The following is a 24,533-nucleotide window of genomic DNA, read 5'->3' on the forward strand; positions in this document are numbered from 1 at the left end:
TTTTTTTTTTTTTTTTTTTTATTTTATTTTGGTTTTTGTTTATTCATTGGTCTCTGGTATGGCATCTGTTTTTTTCCCCCGTTCATCACTCTGGTATGTCATGTTTTTTTATTTTGTTTTTGGTTTTTCATCGGTCTCTGGTATGTCATCTGTTTTTCTTTTCAGTTCCTCGTTCTGGTATGTCATGTTATTTTTTCTTCTTTATTTTTTCATCGGTCTCTGGTATATCATCTAGTTTTTTTTTTTTCTTGTTTCAGTTCATCGGTCTCTGGTATGTCATCGAGCTGTTTGATTCCTCTTCAACGTGCCAGACCTTGAATTACACTAGAATGTCCGAAACCCAGCTGTCTGTGACGAAAAGCCGACAGTTCTACATTCTCGACAGCTTGAGTATCGACCATGCGAATACTTACAAGGGAAAACTCGACATCCCGAATGAAGATAACGCTGGCAAAATGAGGGTGAAGTGGCCTCTCAGTAAGTAGAGAGAGAGAGAGAGAGAGAGAGAGAGAGAGAGAGAGAGGGGGGGAAAGTAAGCAAGCGAGAGAGAGAGAGAGAGAGAGAGAGAGGGGGGGGAAAGTAAGCAAGCGAGAGAGAGAGAGAGAGAGAGAGGGGGAAAGTAAGCAAGCGAGAGAGAGAGAGAGAGAGAGAGAGAGAGGGAGAGGGAAGCAAGCAAGAGAGAGAAGAGAGAGAGAGAGAGAGAGAGAGAGTCTTAATATGAATACACCGCAAGATACAAAATATGTTAAGGGTAACTTAATGGGTTTTTCTTCGGAATGAAGATATTTAAACTTGAAGTTCACTTAGATTCTTTCCTCCTGAAACTAAATTTTTGTCATGATGAAGGTAACTTTTAAATTCTTCCATGATTAATTTTGACGTAAATATACATTAAAAAGAAATAAATTTAGAAAATAACTATTTATGAGATTAGAATAACCCACTGCCTCATCCGCTCCCAAGAATTTTCAAGTTTTCTCAAAAATGCCAAAGTGTCCGGGTACTCTGAGCGTCAGAGTTACGTGGCCGAAGCTCTGATGAGTAAATGACTACCCTCATTAAAGCTTGGATGGTACAATTGAACCATGTGATTGCACGCCAGATGGGTACAATTGCGTGAGGAGGAATGCATACATGCAAGGGTATTTAATGTCATTACTGCTTCGTTTACTGTGGCTTGTCATAAACTTGTTTTCTTTAATATAGTCTGTTCAGGTTCTTCACTGCTCTGTACTTAGGTTTATTCTAGAATTTATTCTAGTATATAAATCGACAGAAATTATAATCTTGGGTAATTTATTCAATATAGAAAGGTTCATTCTAGAATTTATTGTAGAATATAAATCAGAAGAAATTATCACCTTGGGTAATTTATTCAATATAGAAAGGTTCATTCTAGAATTTATTCCAGAATATAAATCAAAAGAAATTATCATCTTGGGTAATTTATTCAGTATAGAAAACATTGTGTGGCAATGAAATCCAGATATGATAGTAATTTGTTTTCCATAATATGTTCTGTCAGGTTCTTCACTGGTCTGTACTTAGGTTTATTCTAGAATAAAAATCGAAAGAAATTATCACCTTGGGCAATTTATTCAATATAGAAAACATTAGTGTGTGGAATTGAAGCACAGAAATGATAGTAAAACAAATATCGATAGTTTGTATTCCTAGGTATATCCGCTGATCTGTTAAGACGTAGACGTGTCTTTCAGTCCCCCAGATCCGTTCTTGCCTTCAGTGTTGCCAGGTTTTCTATTATTATTATTATCATTATTATTATTATTATTATTATTATCATCATCATCACTTGAGAAAAGGCCATTTTATAATCAACTGCAGCTTTAAAAGGCCAAAAATATAGTATTTAAGGCCCACCTTTTTTCATGATATTACTAAAGGCCAACCGATTTTTAAAAAAAGGCCAAATTTGAGGTTTTTGTCCTGAAAAAAAGGCCAACCCATTATCAGAAAAAGGCCAAAAAAAATAGTATCTAAGGCATACCTTACTCATGATATTACTAAAGGCCAACTAATTTCAAAAAGGCCAAATTTGAGGTTTTTGTCCTGAAAAAAAGGCCAACCAGGCAAATCTGCGCCTATTCATATTTCAGAAGGGATAGATCGATCCAAACGTTTGCTAATAAAATGTTTAAGTTACTTGTTCATTCAAAGCTTAATACATCGTAAACGTTTTAAGCGCTTAAAAGATCTAGCACCAGAAAAATTACTTAGTTAGGCAACCTGAATCCCATGTTGTCTATAATTCAAATCTGATAGCAGCATAAGCATGGTATTTTTTAACATCTAGGAAACTAGCTGGTTTCTAGTTTTATAGCTGGTTTCTAGTTTTAGGCATAGCTTATGTTAATCCTTCAGGTCTTGGAAACTTATCGGTCTTTAAATAAAGTATTGTTTGAATTCCTCATACATTTTTTACTAACAGTTGATAAAAGTGTTTTCATTTAATCAATCGGTCAATTAATGGAAGCTTGTTTCCATCTCAACCCGTATGATAAGGTCAACTGTTTTTGGTTTCTTGAATCAACCTGAATTAATTTCTTCTGTTTTGTTAAAGTTTTTATAGTTTATGCAGGAAATGTTTATTTTAATGGTGTCACTGTTTTTAAAATATTTTATTTATTCTATTTTCCTTTCCTCAGTGGGCTATTTTTCCCCGTTGGGGCCCCTTGGCTTATAGCATCCTGCTTTTCTAACTAGGGTTGTAGCTTGGCAAATAATAATAATAATAATAATAATAATAATAATAATAATAATAAAAACGGCTACCTTATGATAAATTATGCTTGTTGACTGGTGTTATTGTGAACGTTAGTAAAACAAACAATTATCAGCTGTAATTTTGCATTGTAGTCAACTTGTCCAGAGGTTACAAAGAATATCGTAATTTAGTGTCAAATCAAATAAATCTCCTTATTAATCTTATTGCAGTTGCCTGACGTAGAATTTTATTGTTATTTTTATTTTTATTTTTATTTTTATTATTTGCTAAGCCACAGACCTTGTTGGAAAAGCATGATGCTATAAGCCCAAGGGCCCCAACAGAGAAAATAGCTCTGTGAGGAAAGGAAATAAGGAAATAAAACTACGTGCTAAGCTACAACCCAAGTTGGAAAAGCAGGAAGCTATAAGCTCAGGGGCTCCAACAGGGAAAATAGTTTAGTGAGTTAAGCTAACGAAGAAGAAATAAGTTATCTTAAGAACATTAACATTGAAATAAATACTTCCTATATAAACTATTCAAAATTAAAAGGTAAAACATAAGGTAATACGAAAAAGTGATTTACATAATCTTAACTTCTTTAGGCCTTATGCTGGTGATGTTAATTTCTTCCTATGTTACAAACTCTTTGACTTGAATTTTCATTTATGAAAGAAAGAGATTTTCCTTGAAGCAAGAGTGTAATTCACCGTATTAACATATCTTTTAATTCGACAGATATTGCAGGCAAAGCTGATTACACAATCTTCGACACCGACTATGATACTTACGCTGTTATCTACGAATGTCAGGAAGTCAGCACTTTGGCTTATCGTCAGTCAGCGGCTATCCTCTCCAGGAGTCCTACGCTGGATTCCGCCATCGTCGATAGGGTGAGTTTATAGGATACTCCAAGAACTTCTTTTCTGGTCCTATACTGCAGGGGAACCCGACTCTCTACAGGATTTTCTCATCTATTTAATCACGTACATTCAAAGGCATTCAGCATTTCACACCGTATTATTATTATTATTATTATTATTATTATTATTATTATTATTATTATTATTATTATTATTATTATTATTATTATTATTACGTGCCAAGCTACAACCCTTATTGGAAAAGCAGGATGCTATAAGCCCAGGGGCTACAACAGGGAAAAATGGTGAGGAAAGGAAATAAGGGGGAATAAAATATCTTGAGAACAGTAACATTAAAATAAATATTTCGTATATAAATTATAAAAACTATAGCAAGACAAAAGGAAGAGAAATAAGATGGCATAGTGTGCCCGAGTGTACCCTGTAGCATGAGGACACTAACCCAAGGCAGTGGAAAGTGGAAGACCATGGTACAGAGGCTATGGCACTATCCAAGACCGGGGAATCCTACTCTCTACAGGACCTATGGAGCCATTTGATCGTATATATTCCCAGTCATTCGGCATTTCACACCCCATATTGCACATTAGTTGGCAAATCCACATTAACGAAACTCTTTGAAAACAAGTCTTCAGTTTTTTCTTGTGGATATACGTGTTTGCTGAATATTACGTTGCTTCAAAAACTGGCAGTATATATATACTTTTTTTTCATCTAACTAGTGTTTTGTGATCTCTGCATAAGGATGGGAAAGCTCATTTCTTGGTACTTATTTTCTATAGTTTCAGACTGGTCAATCAAAACTGCCGCTACCAAATGAGTTGTACAGACCTTTTGGTATATTTTTTAAGGGGGCAGTGTACAACAGTAGGAGATACTTGAACATAAGTATTCTTTTATTTTGACTTCATCATTAATATTTACGTCGGTGTAATTCACTATAGAGCTGAAGTAATCTTAATATAAAAGGCAAACGGCCACTGAATTTTAGCACTTTTACCAAGCAACCTATTTCAATAGATGTAGTGTCAGCGACCGTTTTATCATAAGCCATTTCGTTGGGTAGTGGCTGATTTTATTAGTGTTTCCACAAACAACTTACTGCTTTTAATCATGCTTTGGATAAAATGCTCAATGTGCATCCAATTTATTATTACATCAACTTAATATATTCCTTAATAGCTTTGATCGAATCATTGACTAAAAACTTGCAGAAAATAAGAAAGCCTTATTACAGTACATTACAGGAATATCTAAAAATGAAGACATATTGGATTAATGATGCTGCTTTGTTTAAATTTAATATTATAGCCATCGATATAGATAAACGAATGTTGTTAACATTAGATATCATAGACCAATGTAAAATAAGACTAGATCAATATTTTCTGGCATGTGGACATCATATACTAGAACACCGTCGAAGATAATGACTTTGAAGAGAAAGGTCTTTACAATGAAAGAAATGGAAGCATTCTAGGGGTATATACAGTCAACAGTATATTATTATTATTATTATTATTATTATTATTATTATTATTATTATTATTATTATTAGCCAAGCTACAACCCTAGTTGGAAAAGCAAGATGCTATAAGCCCAAGGGCTCCAACAAGGAAAAATAGCCCAGTGAGGAAAGGAAATAAGGAAATAAATAAATGATGAGAATAAATTAACAATATATCATTCTAAAAACAGTAACAACGTCAAAACAGATAAGTCTTATAGAAACGATAAAAAGACTCGTGTCATCTTGGTCAACATAAAAACATTTGCTCCAACTTAGAACTTTTGAAGTTCTACTGATTCAACTACTCGATTAGGAAGATCATTCCACAACTCGGTAACAGCTAGAATAAAACTTCTAGAACACTGTGTAGTATTGAGCCTCATGATGGAGACGAAACCTACCCCCCAAGAATGTAAACATTGTAGACTCCTACTTGGAGGAATGAAAATAATACATTTGAACAATCATTGGCATGCGTGGTAACTATGATAGATTTTATTAGTGTTACCAGTTTGATTTAAAATGAACTTTATAAAGATTTCCTTTTCTACATGCAGTACTACTATATTGTATATCTACCTCAGGCAGTATTGAATTATAAATCTCTCTCTCTCTCTCTCTCTCTCTCTCTCTCTCTCTCTCTCTCTCTCTCTAAACCTGCCAATATTTACTTAAGATGACCACCTAGACGTAATTTTGACTCGTCATCCACACTGGTGGCTGCTAAACTGTCTGTTGCGGTAATTGTGATAATGGAATACGATCTCATATATGTTATTTATGTAACTGATATACTGATGATTCAATGCTGTAATTTTTGTTCTGTTGATTTCTGATGTACTGTATGTAACTGCTAATATGTAACTTTGTTTGACGTCTTTGGGCGTAATAAATTTATTAAATAATAATCTCTCTCTCTCTCTCTCTCTCTCTCTCTCTCTCTCTCTCTCTCTCTCTGTAGTCAGTTAGTCAATAATTCTACCCAACTTTATATCCCAACTTTCAGTATGCAACCTTTCAGTATGCAACCTTTCAGTATGCAACCTTTCAGAAATACCTGACGATCCAATGCTCTTTCAGGTAAAGAATCAGTTGAAAGGTGCCGGTATCTCCATCTCTCACTTCGACAAGATCGACCACAGCGTCTGCACCCAACCCAGTGACTCCAGCATGAAGATCGACATCGACGACAATACTTTCAAGGATATCGTCGATTCTGCCGGCAGTGGCATCAAGTCTGTTGCTAGTACGGTAAGTCGACAATCTGTTCTTTGACTGAGGAGGACTTGAGAAGGCCCCAATGTCCCAGACTGGTGAATGCCAGACTGGGGTTAGAGTTCCGCGCAAACTCGTTAGTACCTTTGGTCTCTGCAACCCTTACCATCCTTGTCAGCTAAAGATGGGGGCGGGTTTGGGGAAGCCTATAGGTCTATCTGCTAAATCATCAGCAGCCATTGCTTGGCCCTCTTTGGTTCTAGCTTGGATGGAGAAGAGGCTTGGGCGCTGATCATATGTAATATGGTCAGTCTCTAGGCCATTGTCCTGCTTGATAGGACAATGCTGCTGTCCCTTGCCTCTGCCATTCAGGAGCGACCCTTATAAACTTGATGCGAGATGTCAAGAAGATTAGTTTTGTGTTATTGTCTGTCTTTTTCTTCTTGCATGTTTTTTTTTTTTTTTTATAGAACGTTAGATTTACATCTTCTTGGAATTGATAGTTTGAACAGATTGTATTTGCATGCATTTACTAATATGAGTTTGGTTAACAGTAAGGTAGATTTAGTGGAAGAAACGTTGAGGGAAACTTTGGAAGAAACTTTGAGGGAACTTTGTTTCAAAGAAGCATGACTAACAAAAGAAATTACTTTTGGGTAATAATTGGTGGAATGTACATGATGCGCGAAGTGGTATTCTAACTAGATAGAGGTTTCTGAGGAAAGTGCAGTATTAGGGTGAATTTGGCTTCAATGATGAAACTAGATACATTTTTGCGAAGAATTTGTGATAGCAGCAAAAGCCAATAGGAAATAATAAAAAGCTTAAGTACCAAGCGCTTTCGTGTATTTTAATACATTCTTTCAGAGTACAATAAAAATGAGACTCGGTTGAAGGACGTCAATAAGGAAAATAGGATGAAATACGGAAGAGAAAAAAAATGAACAATAAAATAAATGATAAAGACATAGTCAGCTAACTAGCATTGTCAAACAATCGAAAATTTATTGACGTCCTTCAACTGTCACTTTTTATTGTCCCCTGAAGACGTGTATTAAAATACACGAAAGCGCTTGGTACTTAAGCTTTTTATTATCTCATACTGGCTTTTGATGTATATCAAGTCACGTAATCCTTGTGGCAGTAAAGCATATGGGATAATATGGCAATGCAAATGTTTGTAATTATGTTGACGTAGCATACCAAGTAAGTATCATAAAGTATTTTTTGGTAATGCTTAGATTAACAATAATGAATTATATAATGTTAGTCTTGTATATTTTATAGCCTGGAATAAACATCTAGTTAAATCCGCCAACTAAGTTGAGAGGAGGTTATGTTTTAGCCCCTGTTTGTCCTGCTGTATGTTTGTTTGTGAACAGCTTCTTGGCCATAATTTTACTCATAGAGTAGTGAAAATTTCAAGGATTAATTATCATGTTGACCCGGAAAAGTGACCCAATTTTGAAAGTCTAGGTCAAAGGTCAGGGTCGATTAAAAGGTCGACCAAAATAAGGTCCATTTCTTTTTCCTTACGGCATGGAATGATTAACCCTGGCCCATCCCCCTCACCCCCAAGTCCCCGACATTGACAGGCATGATATATTGACCTTATATCATTCTAGCATTTTACGATAGATCCTGATTGCAAACTTTTTCAATTGTAGGAAGTTTGGACAAATCATACGTTGATTGCCTGCGTTATCATTTAGATTGGTTTTCTAGTATTGCTCCTTTGATTATTAATATACTTTTTATTCGTATGCAAGTCTGCTATTTGTTTCTTAGTGCTACATAGTTTATCTCTCTCTCTCTCTCTCTCTCTCTCTCTCTCTCTCTCTCTCTCTCTCTCTCTCATTAGTTAATTGCATTCCTGCTGTAAACATTTGTTTCTTAGTGCTACATAGTCTCTCTCTCTCTCTCTCTCTCTCTCTCTCTCTCTCTCTCTCTCTCTCTCTCTCTCTCTCTCTCTCTCTCTCTCATTAGCTAATTGTATTCCTGCTGTAAACATTTGTTTCTTAGTGCTACATAGTTTATCTCTCTCTCTCTCTCTCTCTCTCTCTCTCTCTCTCTCTCTCTCTCTCTCTCTCTCTCATTAGCTAATTGTATTCCTGCTGTAAACATTTGTTTCTTAGTGCTACATAGTTTATATCTCTCTCTCTCTCTCTCTCTCTCTCTCTCTCTCTCTCTCTCTCTCTCTCTCTCTCTCTCTCTCTCATATTAGCTAATTGTATTCCTGCTGTAAACATTTGTTTCTTAGTGCTACATAGTATCTCTCTCTCTCTCTCTCTCTCTCTCTCTCTCTCTCTCTCTCTCTCTCTCTCTCTCTCTCTCATTAATTGCATTCCTGCTGTAAACTCCTTAATTGTTTTTTGTGTTAATGTAGAATGTCTAAATGAGCAGAAAATGTTTGTTCTAATTAATACCTAAACCTGGAATGTGGTCTCTTTGTGCATATTAGTTATAATAGATTCTATGTATTTTTAACATTTGTATGTTGCTCTTTAATTTAACCTTTTTAAATGTTTTACTTAGACTTAATGCATGTAATGTAATTTTATGCTTTACTAAAAAAAAAATATCCTCTTACCATTGTAGCTTGTTGATAATTAAATTCCTGCATTATTTCCTTCTACTAAAAATTACTCGAGTCCTTTATTTCACAGAAGAGAAATAAAGATATACGCTTTTAATGCATACGCGATTAAACGCGATATTATTAGAATTCATTATAGCGTAGGGTTTATTATTATTATTATTACTAGCCAAGCTACAACCCCAGTTGGAAAAGCAAGATGCTATAAGCCCAAGGGCTCCAACAGGGAAAATAGCCCAGTGAGGAAAGGAAATAAGGAAATAAATAAATGATGAGAACAAGTTAACAATAAATCATTCTGAAATAGTAACAACGTCAAAACAAATATGTCCTATATAAACTATTAACAATGTCAAAAACAGATATGTCATATATATAGCCAAGAACTACAGAACAAGTTTACTCTTAAGGGCTTTTATTTAACCCTTTAATTATCCCTATGCAGAGTTAATTTTAATTCAGCTATCTAGTTAATAATATTTAACATTTGAATATATTTTATGCAGAGCTATAGTGAATTATGTCCGTTATAATGGGATGTATTTTGCTCCAATGTTAAAAAAAAAAGAAAAAAAAAAAGAAAAAAAAATTCGAACGTTAGGAGATTTTTTACCTAAATTTGGCCACGGTGATCACTAGGGGCAACCAACTACTTGTTCACAATATTTCAATGCTACTGTTCTTAGAATATTTTATTTTTCCTTGTTTCCTTTCCTCACTGGGTTATTTTCCCTGTTGGAGCCCCTGGGCTTTTAGCAGCCTGCTATTCCAACTAGGGTTGTAGCTTAGAAAGTAATAATAATAATAATAATAATAATAATAATAATAATAATAATAATAATTATTATTATTATTATTACTATTATTACAATTATTATAATTATTATATAATAATTATAATTATTATAATTATAATTATTATATAATTATATTTATTATAATCATAATTATGATTATTATGATTATAATTATTGTTTATTATAATCATAATTATGATTATTATAATTATAATTATTATTCATTATTATTATTATTTATTTATTATTATTGAGACAAACTTTGCTACGAAAAATATAGATTTCTATAATAGCTAATTATATTTGACATTCCTTCCAAAAGCTATATCTTGAACAGCCTCTTCTGTGAAATCTAAAGAGACCCCAACTGTTACCTCGGTTTAGAATGAAGGATTCGAGATCCAAAATATCCTAAGAGTTTTCCATATATTGCAGCTGGTAAAAATCTTCCAGGTGGCCAACGGAGCGACCAACTTGGCCGACACCGTCGTTGACTTCACCCGTCGCTTTGGGGCGTCTACTGACGGCAGCAGCGCCAGCGCTACCCTTCAGGAGGAGAAGTACGCCGATGTAGAAATTATTTCTTAAGAGAAAGATCTTGAGTGAAACCTCCCGTGGAAATTCATTGGTGAAGTTGTCATTTCTGGGAAGTTTGTTTTCATAGGCTGCTGTGGATCATGGAATTTGTTAGCTAGAGCGAGTGAAAGTGAAAATGATTTTAATAGTTTTTATGAATTTTAATCTTGAAAATATGAAAGTTTTTATTAAATGTTCCCATAGTGCCTTTCATCAATTAAGATTTGGGATAAAAAAAATTATCCTATATTGATATAACTGAATAACCTGCTTTTAATTATGTTTTTAAATTGGTTCTGTAATCGCTCAGCTATGTACAAAATAATGTACACAATTCTTAATATTTTATTTTAATTGGTCTAGAATCGTCCAGTTTTATCATGTACAAAATTCCGTACAAAATTTTGGCAAGGAGTGAAAGAGTTAATGTAAATCTCTTCCGAAATAAATATGTATATTGAGTGGAAGTCTAGTTTTAGAGTTTGTTGAGAATATTCAATAATTAGTTCAGGTTAGAGTGATCATGTCTTTCCTGTTAAACTGTTTTGTTTTTATGTTTTAGATAATTTAAGTGATTTGAGTGATTTATTTGCGACATTTATAGAAGATGCCCCAAATAAAGTGTTAAACGTAAATAGATTATATTTTTCTTCTCCATGATTATTACCTCATTGACACAAAGGCCCTTTTCGTCAATAGGCGTAGGAGGAGGAGATGATGATGATGATGATGAATTATTGCAATGAATTTCATTGGAGTCATTTGACAGTAAGAGTTATTTGAGTTTATTTCTATCTGATGAATGAATTAACTAGGTGTGTAGAAGGACTGGGTAGAAGGAATTATGTAGTTATGGGTGACTTAAATGCTAGAGTGGGCGCTGGAGAGGTAGAAGGTGTCATTGGGAAGTATGGCGTACCAGGTGAAAATGAAAGTGGTGAGAGACTGGTAGATATGTGTGTTGAACAAGAGATGGTAATAAGTGCTAGCTTTTTTAAAGAGAAAGATAAAAATAAGTATACATGGGTAAGAGTGGCAAATGGAAGAGTAGTAGAAAGGGCATTAATGGATTATGTGTTGATAACTAAAAGAATGTTTGGAAGATTGAAAGACGTGCACGTGTTTAGGGGTATGGCTAACGGTATGTCTGATCATTTTTTGGTGGAAGGAAAATTGGTTGTAGCAAAAGAGTGGGGGAATAGAGTAGGTGGATGTAAAAGGGAGCTAGTGAGGGTTGAAGAGCTAATAAAACCGGGGGTAAAAAGTAAAGATCAGGAAAGGTTGAAAATGGCATATGACGAGGTGAGAGTAAGAGAAACTGGTAATTTAGAGGAGGAGTGGAAGTTAGCAAAAGAAAATTTTGTTGGGATTGCAAGTGATGTATGTGGCAAGAAAGTTGTTGGAGGCAGCATGAGGAAGGGCAGTGAATGGTGGAATGAAGGAGTGAAGGTAAAAGTGGAAGAGAAAAAGAGGGCTTTTGAAGAATGGCTGCAGAGTAATAGTATAGAGAAGTATGAAAAATATAGAGAGCAAAAGGTGGAAGTAAAGCACAAGGTACGTGAGGCAAAGAGGGCAGCTGACCTGAGGTGGGGTCAGGGACTAGGTCAGTCATATGAAGAGAATAAGAAGTAGTTTTGGAAAGAAGTGAAGAGAGTAAGGAAGGCCGGCGCAAGAATTGAAGAGACAGTGAAAGATGGAAATGGAAGGTTGTTAAAAGGAGAGGAGGCAAGGAAAAGGTGGGCGGAATATTTTGAAAGTTTGCTGAATGTTGAGGATGATAGGGAGGCAGATATAATTGCTGTTCCAGGTGTTGAGGTGCCAGTGATGGGAGATGAGAATGAGAGAGAGATTACAATAGAGGAAGTGAGGAGAGCACTAGATGAAACGAGAGTAGGAAAAGCATCTGGTATGGATGGTGTGAAAGCTGAGATGTTGAAGGAAGGGGGTGTGACTGTACTTGAATGGTTGGTGAGATTGTTTAATGTGTGTTTTGTGTTGTCATTGGTACCAGTAGATTGGGTCTGTGCATGTATTGTACCACTACATAAGGGTAAGGGAGATGTGTATGAGTGTTGTAATTCAAGAGGTATTAGTTTGTTGAGTGTAGTTGGAAAAGTGTATGGTAGAGTACTGATTAATAGGATTAAGGATAAAACAGAGAATGCAATCTTGGAAGTACAGGGTGGTTTTAGAAGAGGTAGGGGTTGTATGAATCAGATTTTTACAGGTAGGCAGATATGCGAGAAATATTTAGCAAAAGGTAAGGAGGTGTATGTTGCGTTTATGGATCTGGAGAAAGCATATGATAAGAGTTGATAAGGAAGCAATGTGGAATGTGATGAGGTTATATGGAGTTGGTGGAAGGTTGTTGCAAGCAGTGAAAAGTTTCTACAAAGGTAGTAAAGCATGTGTTAGAATAGGAAATGAAGTGAGCGATTGGTTTCCGGTGAGAGTGGGGCTGAGACAGGGATGTGTGATGTCGCCGTGGTTGTTTAACTTGTATGTTGATGGAGTGGTGAGAGAGGTGAATGCTTGAGTGCTTGGACGAGGATTAAAACTGGTAGGCGAGAATGATCATGAATGGGAGGTAAATCAGTTGTTGTTTGCGGATGATACTGTACTGGTAGCAGACACAGAAGAGAAGCTTGACCGACTAGTGACAGAATTTGGAAGGGTGTGTGAGAGAAGGAAGTTGAGAGTTAATGTGGGTAAGAGTAAGGTTATGATATGTACGAGAAGGGAAGGTGGTGCAAGGTTGAATGTCATGTTGAATGGAGAGTTACTTGAGGAGGTGGATCAGTTTAAGTACTTGGGGTCTGTTGTTGCAGCAAATGGTGGAGTGGAAGCAGATGTACGTCAGAGAGTGAATGAAGGTTGCAAAGTGTTGGGGTCAGTTAAGGGAGTAGTAAAAAGTAGAGGGTTGGGCATGAATGTAAAGAGAGTTCTATATGAGAAAGTGATTGTACCAACTGTGATGTATGGATCGGAGTTGTGGGGAATGAAAGTGATGGAGAGACAGAAATTGAATGTGTTTGAGATGAAGTGTCTGAGGAGTATGGCTGGTGTATCTCGAGTAGATAGGGTTAGGAACGAAGTGGTGAGGGTGAGAACGGGTGTAAGAAATGAGTTAGCGGCTAGAGTGGATATGAATGTGTTGAGGTGGTTTGGCCATGTTGAGAGAATGGAAAATGGCTGTCTGCTAAAGAAGGTGATGAATGCAAGAGTTGATGGGAGAAGTACAAGAGGAAGGCCAAGGTTTGGGTGGATGGATGGTGTGAAGAAAGCTCTGGGTGATAGGAGGATAGATGTGGAGAGGCAAAAGAACGTGCGAGAAATAGGAATGAATGGCGAGCGATTGTGATGCAGTTCCGGTAGGCCCTGCTGCTTCCTCCGGTGCCTTAGATGACCGCGGAGGTAGCAGCAGTAGGGGACTCAGCAGTATGAAGCTTCATCTGTGGTGGAAATGTGGGAGGTTGGGCTGTGGCACCCTAGCAGTACCAGCTGAACTCGGCTGAGTCCCTGGTTAGGCTGGAGGAACGTAGAGAGTAGAGGTCCCCTTTTTTGTTTTGTTTCTTGTTGTTGTCGGCTACCCCCCAAAGTGGGGGAAGTGCCTTTGGTATATGGATGGATTTCTATCTGATTGATCTTAAATGTTTCTTATAATAATCCGGGTGATATTGAAACCCGTTGAGATACTACCGCTAGAGAGTTATGGGGTCCTTTGACTAGCCAGACAGTACTATATTGGATCCTTCTTTCTGGTTACGGTTCTTTTCCTTTGCCTACCCATACACCGAATAGTCTGGCCTACTCTTTACAGATTCTCCTCTGTCCTCATACACCTGACAACACTGAGATTACCAAACAATTCTTCTTCAACAAAGGGTTAACTACTGCACTGTAATTGTGCAGTGGCTACTTTCCTCTTGGTATGGGTAGAAGAGAGACTTTAGCTATGGTAAGTAGCCCTTCTAGGAGAAGGACACTCCAAAATCAAACCATTGTTCGCTAGTCTTGGTTAGTGCCATAGCCTCTGTACCATGGTATTCCACTGTCTTGGATTAGAGTTCTCTTGCTTGAGGTGACACTCGGGCACACTATTATATCTAATTTTTCTTCCTCTTGTTTTGTTCAAGTTTTTATAGTTTATATAGGAAATATTTATTTCAATGTTGTTACTGTTCTTAAAATATCTTATTTTTCCTTATTTCCTTTCCTCACTGGGCTATTTTCCCTGTTGGGGCCTCTGGGCTTATAGCATTCTGCTTTTCCAACTAGGGTTGTAGCTTAACAAATAATAATAATAATTGTAATAATATAGCTGATGAAGAATTGATAACTCCATCGAGTATCATACTGAAAACACAATTTCTCAAAATTTTTACTCTTTTGGGGACGATTAAGTTCAAGTTATTATATCCACATTACGTATATAACACCAGAGGCAAATAAACTCTTAAGATAGTAGAGTAGTATAGAGGGAAACAATCTGTCAAAGATTACCCAACTCAAGATACTTAACATTTATGTTTTTCATTTGATTTGATTTATTCAACATTTTCTCGATTATTTGTATGATCCCAAACATATGACAGTAATGGGGCCTTTAGACTTGATGGTCGGCGTCAATGACCTTTGATATCAAGATGACAGAAAACTCACTCACTCAATCAATCAATCAGCATTGATGTCTACTGCCCAACTTAACCGTACAGTCGGCGTCAAAAACTGATGCAACAAATTTCAGAGGATTCCGTTTGAAATTCACTAAATGGCAACTCCACAAAGTGTTGCTAACGAACTAAGTATGATGAATTTTGTTATTTGTTGAATCAATTTTGACGCAGACCGTATCTGACCGTAGCCATTTAATGCATGGGCAAGTTAACCACATGTTTGTAAATATACAAACGCAAATTTAAAATGAAAACTTGGCTAAATTGATGTGTATTCTGCATTACTCATTGTCATACTTTTTGACGGCTTTCCTTATTGCTCTTGCAACTTGCCATGGGTCGTGATTTCGATAAGTTTGCTGCGAAAATAAAACGGTTTATTACATATTGTATAAAGACTAGAAGTAAATTTTTAAAATTAATAATTTGGTTTCAATATTATAAAGGTATGGTACTCTATTTTATTTTCATTAGTCAACTTTCACCACCAAAACTCCTATGAGAAATATATCCTTCTGGTATACATGAAGTATATAGAACTGATGGATTGCTAAAAATAAGTATTTGTTTCCAGAAAAAAAATCTTTTGTATTTGAAGTGCAAAAGCTTTGACGTTAACAGGACTTTAATTTTCATTTCACTTTCAGTATGAATGGTAGTACAATAGCTTTAAAGTTAACAGAACTTTAATTTCCAGTAAAATTTTAAACCATGAATTGAAGGACAAAAGCTTTAAAGTTAACAGAACTTTAATTTTCATTAAAATTTTAAACCATGAATTGAAGAACAAAAGCTTTAAAGTTAACAGAACTTAAATTTCCATTACAATTTTAAGCATGAATTGAAGTACCAAAGCTTTAAAGTTAACAGAACTTTAATTTTCATTACAATTTTAAGCATGAATTGAAGTACCAAAGCTTTAAAGTTAAGAGAACTTAAATTTCCATTACAATTTAAAGTATGAATGAAGTATCAAACTTGAATTCAAAATAAGCTAATGCATAGGGGTAATGCTTCTAAAGAGAGAAACGACGGATGCTGTAAAGCCCTGTCCACACGATCGAGCATGCCCGACGGGCAAACAGTGATACCAGACCACAATAGTTAGTAAGAATGAGGGTTAATGACGTCAGAAGCGGGAAAACCACAGACAGGGATCTGGCATCATACAGTGTTGCCAGATCCCTGCCTTTAGCTTTCCCGCTTCTGACGTCGTCAACCCTCATTTTCGCTAACTATTGTGGCCTGGTATCACTGTTTGCCCGTCGGGCATGCTCGATCGTGTGGACAGGGCTTTAGTATATTTCCGTTAACTAACCTGGAAGATTTCGCAAGATGAATAATCGACTCTTGGGGAAACGCAGTCCCCTCTTGATATGAGTCTTGCCACAACAGGGATTCTCCCTAACTTTGCTCTCTCAGAATCGCCTACGGCTGGATAGGCTGCAACGAAGCTGTGGGTTGAAAACAGGGCTTTTATATGATGTTCAAGGGATTACCTCAAATTTAGAAAAAATAATGTACAAGGGATTACCCACCAGTAATTGCCTCATTTAGAAAAAAATAATGTTCAAGGGATTACCTCGGTAGTTGCCTCAAATTTAGAAAAATTAATGTTCACTGGATTACCCCCAGTAATTACCTCAAATTTAGAAAAATTAATGTTCAAGGGATTACCTCGGTAATTACCTAAAATTTAGAAAAAAAATGTTCAATGTGTTACCCCAGTAATTAGCTCAAATTTAGAAAAAAAAAATTTCAATGGATTACCCCCAGGAATTACCTCAAATTTAGAAAAAATTAATCTTCAAGGGATTACCTCAATAATTACCTCAAATTTAGAAAAATTAATGTTTAAGCGATTACCTCAGAAATGATCTCAAATTAAAAAAAATTACCTTAAATACCAAAAAACTCATAAAACACAAAACAATTAATCAAGATTAACATAAAAACTCAGAGATAAAATTTAGATACACAGTGTTACTCTATAATCAAAAGATTACCCGATAAAAAAATAACCTTAAAATTACCTTGAAAGAACCATTACTCTAGAAATTTCCTTAAATCAACCAAAATTACTCAATCTGAGGTAAATTACCTTGAAAATGAGAGCACTGATTGAAAAGTACTTGGGAGAAACACTTATCTATCTCATTTCTCTTTTTTTTTCTTTTTTTTTTCTTGAAGTTTCTATAGTTTATATATGAAAGATTGATTTTAATGTTGTTAGTTCTTGAAATATTTTATTCTAATTTTTCATTACTTCTCTCGCACTTTATTTACTTCCTTATTTCCTTTCCTCGCTGGGCTATTTCTCCTTGTTGGAGCCCTTGGGTTTATAGCATCCTGCTTTTCAAACTTGAGTTGTAGCTTAGCTTGTAATAATAATAATAATAATAATAATAATAATAATAATAATAATAATAATAAACGGGCAATGCAACTAGCACATTTCTATCCGGAATGAGACTATTAACCATAGTGGAAAAATTGGCATGCTAAGGTATACTGTGTTAACAACGTAAACATAATTTGGTTGTTTAAAACATGACCAATCTTTCTTCATAGCATAAAGAATGATTCATTGGCATGAATAGGTACCAACTTTGTTCAATGGGGCTTTTTTAGCATCATTCTACAGGGTAGAATGCATTTTAACAAGTAAATGTTTCAGAAATAGATCTTACATTGAATTGTACTCAAAGTCGGTCTAATGAAAGACTAGCAATTATGGTCTATCATATTGTAATTGAGACAAAGACTTACCCTTTGCAAAGCTGCGTGAAAGTGTCGTGGTAGGCTTTTATTGTATAGAAAATCAAGCGGTAAAAATCGTCTCCTGGAGCTTCACTTAGAAACATCACTTCCATATCTGATTTACCCACCTGTGAAAAAATAGAATTAGAATAGGCCTACGACCATTTTTTATAAGTATAATCAATGGTGAGGATTTTATAGGTATATGTCTTTCAACTAATTAATATCCTTATATTCTCATTGTTGTTTAAAACGTTATTGGATTTCCGTTGTAAAACAAACCACGAGTTATTTTCTTAACTGTTCAGGCATCCGGATGTTGAGGAGCCACCCTTGAACTACTTACAATCATACTTTGAGTTTTGTTAGGATTCAACTTCATACCCCCTAATTTGCACTATGCACTAATCATAAGATAACGTACATCTAATCTCAATTATTTCATATGTATATGCTAATCATAAGATAACGTACATCAAGATGTAATCATTCACGCATGTATGTCTACACATATACATGTAAAATGAACTGACATACCAGAGTAGGAAAGGCCACACTATTCCCATAATGAATAGTTAGGCCTAATGCCTCGTGGACTTCCATCAGCGTGGAAAAATAATTTCTTCCCTCTGCCTCGAAGTACTGTTGGCCCGAGGATCTCAAGTGCTCCAAAAAACCATAGTAATGGTCGGGTGTCATCATTATGTGGATATGAGGGTGAAATTGCGAGACCCCTGCTTGGTACAAGGAATCCCACACGAGGTTTGGATATCTGTTGTGAACGAAAAGATAACATGAGAAACATTACTTTTAAAGGTTTTATAGGTATAGGCCATTCGTGAATGGAAGAGGTAAGAGAGTGAGAATGTCCTGGCTACTAAGGCAAAGCCATAGAGACTGACCATATGTACATGTGATCAGAGCACAAGCTAGGGCCGGGGAGGGCCAGGCAATGGCTGCTGATGACTCAGCAGGTAGACCTACAGGTTATCCAAAACCCTCACTCCTTAGCTCACATGCATGATGAGGTTGTAGAAATTATCGAGTTTGAGGAGGACCCAAACCTCAGAACGGCGATCGCTAGGCAGGGACGTTTCCAATAGTCCACCACACTATACTGTTATGCGCTACCCTATCCAATTACTGGCCCTGAGCTTTCTGTCACTATCACAGTAGGCCAAGGCTCCTCATGTAGGACTATTTTTTCAAGTATCCAACAGGAAGTTTGAACAACTAGAATTAAAAGTTTTATTATACAATTGTTATTATACAATTGTTGAGAAAACACTTAAAGTCCTACAGCGTTGTCATTAAAGAGATAATCTTTGGATAGTAATGGATCGAAGAATGGGGAAAATTAAGAAAATAGATATAACTTTGAGGATATTACCACTATATACACATAGACTGGTTCTGCACCAGTAACGACAATGTAGCTTATAGCCAGCTATTGTTACTAACTCTGGGGCATCATTAACAAGAAAGGGACTAAAGAATGTTGAACGTATTGTTGAACACAGAAATGAAAGGTTTAGCTGACGAAGAAGTCAATCGCGGTATTGATAAAGGGTCTTATGTCATTGCAAAAGATCATATTCATTTGAAGACGTCAGTCATTGCCATTTGAAAATTTCTGTCATTGGATGACGTTATATTTCTTTAGAAATTTCTAATATTGCATGAGGGCATATTCGTTTGAAAATTTTGATCCAAAATGTAAAAATAGAAAAAAACAAAAAAGGTTCTGTTTAAAACTAAGGGAAAATGCAAGAATGCCTCTTCGGTATATTTCATACTTAACTGAGGCTTGCAGAAAAAAATTAATATGTTTATTTTACTATAATTAAGATGCAAAGAAGCAAGAATAGAGCTCTTTGTTAGAAAGGATAAAAACTGCCATCAGATTATACTCCTGAATTAATGTTAAGAACAATAAACTCACATGTAGTCATTGTCCATTTCTTGAACTTCCTCGGCAATCATCCAGCACTCGTGGAAGAAGGCGAGAAACGTTGGCAGAGTAAAATTCAGAGGATGATGTTGCTTGTAAGGAATCACCATAGCGTGCCAACGGTCCAGTTTGAAAGTATTACTCATCCTGACTGTGTACTGTTTCGTGTTCCTGAGAAATAGTACGAATGGTACATTACATGGAGGTCTGATTACCGAGAGGTCTCTCGTGACACTTTAACTTGACTTAGGCCTACTATCCTATTGTCACTTTTAAATTACTTATAGGATGAAAAAAAAAATTAACAAATAACGGTAAAAGAAACCAGAGAAAAAAAAAATCCTTGTAACTTTCAAGATACTTTTGATTATCGTAACCAAATTGCTTTCGAGTCTTAGGAGATGCAAAGATAAATAGACTTAACTATAAAATTAAATTCATACGAAAAACTTACAGGTATTATAAAATATGCATAGTGGTAATGGGGTAGTACCTATTGTGTATGTGTATATTTTATTACTAAAATTGTTTGTTACAATTCCATTATTGAAAAACAATACTACTATTCGAGTTGAAGGCAATTTTGTATTGGGTGGGAGAGTTCCATGTTGAAAGTGATTTGCTGTGTTGTGGTGTGTGACTGTGTTGCAAATTGCAGTAGGGAACACTCATGGAAATAATTACTGCACGTGTTCCAGTGATGGATATCTATCTATCCCTACCTTATAAGCTTATCCGAGTCCCAACTAACATTATCCTTCCTTACCCAATGCCATGTCTCGTTACCACTGTCGCTGTAAGATACAGGTAAGATGTGAGATATTGTACTAATAGTATTTATATTTTATGGACCATGTACCGGTTCCTAATCTGTTAGCCTATGTCATGTATCATGCATCTAGCCAGTATTAAGTGTCCAATGTTCCGTTGCAGTTATGGTTAATAGCAAAAGTCTAATTTACCTAACCTAAGCAGGACCTTATTTAGCCTAGCTTTGTTTATTGTTAATCCTGAAGGTTTAGGACTTTTGGCTACCTCACATAGAAGGAGGAAATTAAAGGTTACTCGATAGAAAGGAATGATGGAAAAGTAGTTTTACAGATAAAAATATCTACGATGGTTACTACAATAACACATGTTCACCCATTTCTACAAATAGGCCTACATGTTAAACTATAGTTGTATTCAGAAACGCATTTTGATAAAATTATTTTTATACTTTTGAAACCTTCGCTGGAGTTCGTGAATATTAAAATCACTACAGCAATTCGACATGCCATTGACCATGTTTATCTACACATGTAGGCTACATTTTCCAAATTTAGATAGCACCAGAATTTATTCATAAATGTTTAGGTGGAATGAGAACCAAGTCTAATCAAATTAAGCCTATAAAATGCCTAGGCATATTACATGGTAATAATAATGACAATAATTGTAATAAATAAAACAGGAGTAGGCCTATGAATACTAAAATTAGGAAACGAAATGTGTGAAAAAAGATTGAATAAGCTTCTCCAGTTAAATGAGAAACCAACTATAACAGCAAAAAATACGCAAGACAATAAGACAATATAACCTTCCTAAGTCATCCATTGCTGTGCTATTGAGAGGTTTGCAGAAATCACAGGTCTTCTTGGATTCCTCCGATTGCTTGTCCACCCACTCGTGGAGATTGATAGAAGAACCGGGCATAGGACGGCTGGCACGCAAGGTGTTGTAGAGGACATGTTCTGACGTCAGTGGATGATACACGAAGATCAGTTGCTGAAAAGGAATTCTAGTTAGTTATCTCAATTCGTGTTGCAATGTCTATGGTTCTTTTAGCCGGTACAACTATATGTTATTATGGTTATAATTGGTTGAATCAGTAGAACTTCAAAAGTTCAAACTCACAGCAAATGTTTTTATGTTGAACAGGCTTACATAAGTCCTTTTATAGATAATATATCAAATATCTGTTATGTTGTTCATATTTTTAAAATATTTAATTTTGATTTATCATTACTTCTTATATCGTTTAAGGTATTTATTTTCTGGTTTCCTTTCCTTACTGGGGTATTTTTCCCTGTTGGAGCCCTTGGGCTTATAGTATCTTTCTTTTGCAACTAAGGTTGTAGCTTAGCTCGTAATAAAGATAATAATAACAATAATAATAATAATAATAATAGTAATTATTATTATTATTATTATTATTATTATTATTATTATTATTATTATTATTATTATCATAGCTGTGGAATTAGTACATGAGTCTAGCGCACAGTAGCCTCAACCAAGTTTGAAGGTTTCACTATCGGGTCATTGGAAGCTTTCAAATAGGAAATCAGACATTTTTTTTTTTTCAACGATCGGATGTCAGGTCACGATAATGAGACCTTCAGATTTATTTGCAGTGATAGTAACATTTTCTAATTGAACTTCGGAGTTTGAAAGCAGTAGGCCTAAAAGCTAATTATGAGCAGAGCACTTGGTGCTCAACTGTAGTGTAATTCCAACGTAGAGAGATGACCTTATTAATTATTCTTTATTTTTATATTAATTTTAGTTCACTCATATTTTTAGATAATGATAATTCTTGCAACATGGTCCTATTCTCATAGTGAGCTACGGATGGGATGTTTGCCGGTTGAGCCTACATCAGCCAGTACCTGGGCACTCTCTTGTCCTAAATTAGGTTAATGATGGGCTCTCACATTGATAAAATACGTAAAAGTTTCGTCTCTAGATAATAATGTGATAGCATAATATATGAAGGGAGAGATGGTTCTCTTGAAACCAATTCTCACTAAACCAGTGGTTCCCAACCTGGGGGAAATTTCCCACTGGGGGGAAATTTGAAGGTTCCAGGGGGGAAATAATTACACTACCTACTAACTAAAACAAGCGGAAAATATCCACATAGTATGTGCGGCAATTTGTTGTTAGCCATTCTATTGTGATATGATCATATCATTTCTCACTGACATGATATTCAAGGGGAGAATTGGAATACCATGCCCATTTCTGAGGCAGGCGAGTGGACGTGAGGGCTGGGCGGGGCATGAAGGGGGAAATCTGGATGGTTGAACTAGGTGCAGTGGGGAAATGACAGAAAAAAGGTTGGGAACCACTGCACTAGACCATAACAGTTTCCCATTCCGAAAAAGGCCGATGTTCTCACCAAACCTCACCTGATTGTGAACTTTCTTCAGAAGAATAGGATTGTTTCCAAGCCATAGCTTCACTCTATCCTTAAAGCTTTCGGGAAATGTGAGTTCCTTCGAAAAGCGAGTGTGGACTTCATATAGGAGATCAAATTGCCTGTATGTTTCCTTGCATCCGTCCAGCTTGGAAAGCGACCACTGAGGTATCATCGTGTTGAAAATTTCCTCCACGTTATCGAAGTCTTTCGTAAAACAGTGTGTTCGGTACCATTCCTGTAGAGAATTGAAATTGAGATAAGAAAAAATGTAAGCTTGCATGAGAGTATGCATAGGAAATTATTGGTCTACATATACTTTTGTAAGGAGGTAAAGCTGTCTGGCCTTCTCTGAAAGTTGGTGAGGAAGGCTTCACTGTTTTATACACATACACACGCACCCACACACACACTATATATATATATATATATATATATATATATATATATATATATATATATATATATATATATATATATATATATATATATATATATATATATATATATATATATATATATATATATATATATATATATATATATATAGTGTTCTACGTAATACATGTTTTGCACGGGCTTATGTGTTTATATGTGTGGGAGTAAAAGTGTGTGCAGTCTTTTAACAATATATTGTCATGGTTTAACCGAATCAATGATGTATGTAGGTGCTTAGTATATATATATATATATATATATATATATATATATATATATATATATATATATATATATATATATATATATATATATATATATATATATATATATATATATATTCTTGCTGAAAAAAAAAACATAACAGCCATTTTGACCGACAACAGAGATAGTGTCTTTTGAGGATGCAGTGTCTATCAATCTGAGAAAGGCAAAGGTGAGGTGAAACAATACAGTATTTTCTACTTTCCCCTTATTGATATTGTGGGGGATGCAAACGCCGCCATGCTGCTATAAGCCTATTGAACATTCCAATACACGTTTTTTTATATATATTATAAGGTAAGTTTATTTCTCGTGAAAATTACACTTTACCGAGGAATATTGCGTCTTGCTAGTGAAGGCTGGCCATTCGCTGTATTGCATTTTCAGTCTCTTTGGTAAGGGGAGGTGAACCATTCTGTTCTCGAAATAGCCGGCGATGAAGTATAGCACGAACGCGGACATGACCCAGCTGATCACGTGCTTGATGGGAGTTGAGGCCATTATTGCCCTTCTCATATCACCTTAGAGAGAATAGATTTATAGATTTTCAAAATAGGAAAATACTTATTAAAAGAATATTTTGTTCACGCTGGTCTCTCGCTATAAGACAAATTGAGGGTCACACGCTGAAGGTAGTCCTATTTCCCCAACCAAAACTTCTTTTAGTTTTTCTAAGCTCTCCTCATTACTTCTGCCAACTTCGTCAAATCTCATCTAATGTATAGGCCTATCCCTGGGGTTGTATAGCATATGATCATAGAAAACTATCCACTTAGATCTGCAGAATTGGACAGACTATAGCCATAATAAGCTCTCTAGACCAATCCAATTTACGGATGGCACAAGCTTGGGGTTAATGAATAGTACTTAAAGGGAATCATCTTTTAGAGGTTACTAGAGGTTGAATATTTCTTTTTTTATTATGATCCATAAGAATTTTCCATCTATTTCAGTATTTAT

At 35.5% G+C, this 24,533-nt stretch overlaps 2 protein-coding genes across 2 annotated transcripts in view; one reads left to right on the forward strand and one right to left on the reverse strand.

Annotated features, from left to right (window-relative positions):
* The window catches only part of LOC137649614 (apolipoprotein D-like), a 29,858-nt gene extending 18,918 nt beyond the window's left edge, over window positions 1-10,940 (forward strand). The window contains exons 3-6 of the mRNA XM_068382591.1: window positions 258-477; window positions 3,464-3,618; window positions 6,200-6,370; window positions 10,181-10,940. Of these exons, the coding sequence (XP_068238692.1) occupies window positions 258-477; window positions 3,464-3,618; window positions 6,200-6,370; window positions 10,181-10,315 (681 nt within the window). The 3' untranslated portion in view covers window positions 10,316-10,940. The remainder of the gene's footprint in view (window positions 1-257; window positions 478-3,463; window positions 3,619-6,199; window positions 6,371-10,180) is intronic.
* A 3,658-nt stretch (window positions 10,941-14,598) lies between these two features.
* The window catches only part of LOC137649615 (uncharacterized), a 16,670-nt gene continuing 6,735 nt past the window's right edge, over window positions 14,599-24,533 (reverse strand). Inside the window, exons 2-9 of the mRNA XM_068382592.1 lie at window positions 23,904-24,094; window positions 22,864-23,109; window positions 21,270-21,457; window positions 19,682-19,861; window positions 18,277-18,511; window positions 17,749-17,867; window positions 16,298-16,433; window positions 14,599-15,338 (exon numbers count right to left, since the gene is read on the reverse strand). Coding sequence (XP_068238693.1) covers window positions 15,261-15,338; window positions 16,298-16,433; window positions 17,749-17,867; window positions 18,277-18,511; window positions 19,682-19,861; window positions 21,270-21,457; window positions 22,864-23,109; window positions 23,904-24,089 — 1,368 coding nt within the window. The 5' untranslated portion in view covers window positions 24,090-24,094 and the 3' untranslated portion in view covers window positions 14,599-15,260. The remainder of the gene's footprint in view (window positions 15,339-16,297; window positions 16,434-17,748; window positions 17,868-18,276; window positions 18,512-19,681; window positions 19,862-21,269; window positions 21,458-22,863; window positions 23,110-23,903; window positions 24,095-24,533) is intronic.

The sequence above is a fragment of the Palaemon carinicauda genome, chromosome 11 (assembly GCF_036898095.1).
Source record: "Palaemon carinicauda isolate YSFRI2023 chromosome 11, ASM3689809v2, whole genome shotgun sequence".
NCBI lineage: Eukaryota > Metazoa > Arthropoda > Malacostraca > Decapoda > Palaemonidae > Palaemon > Palaemon carinicauda.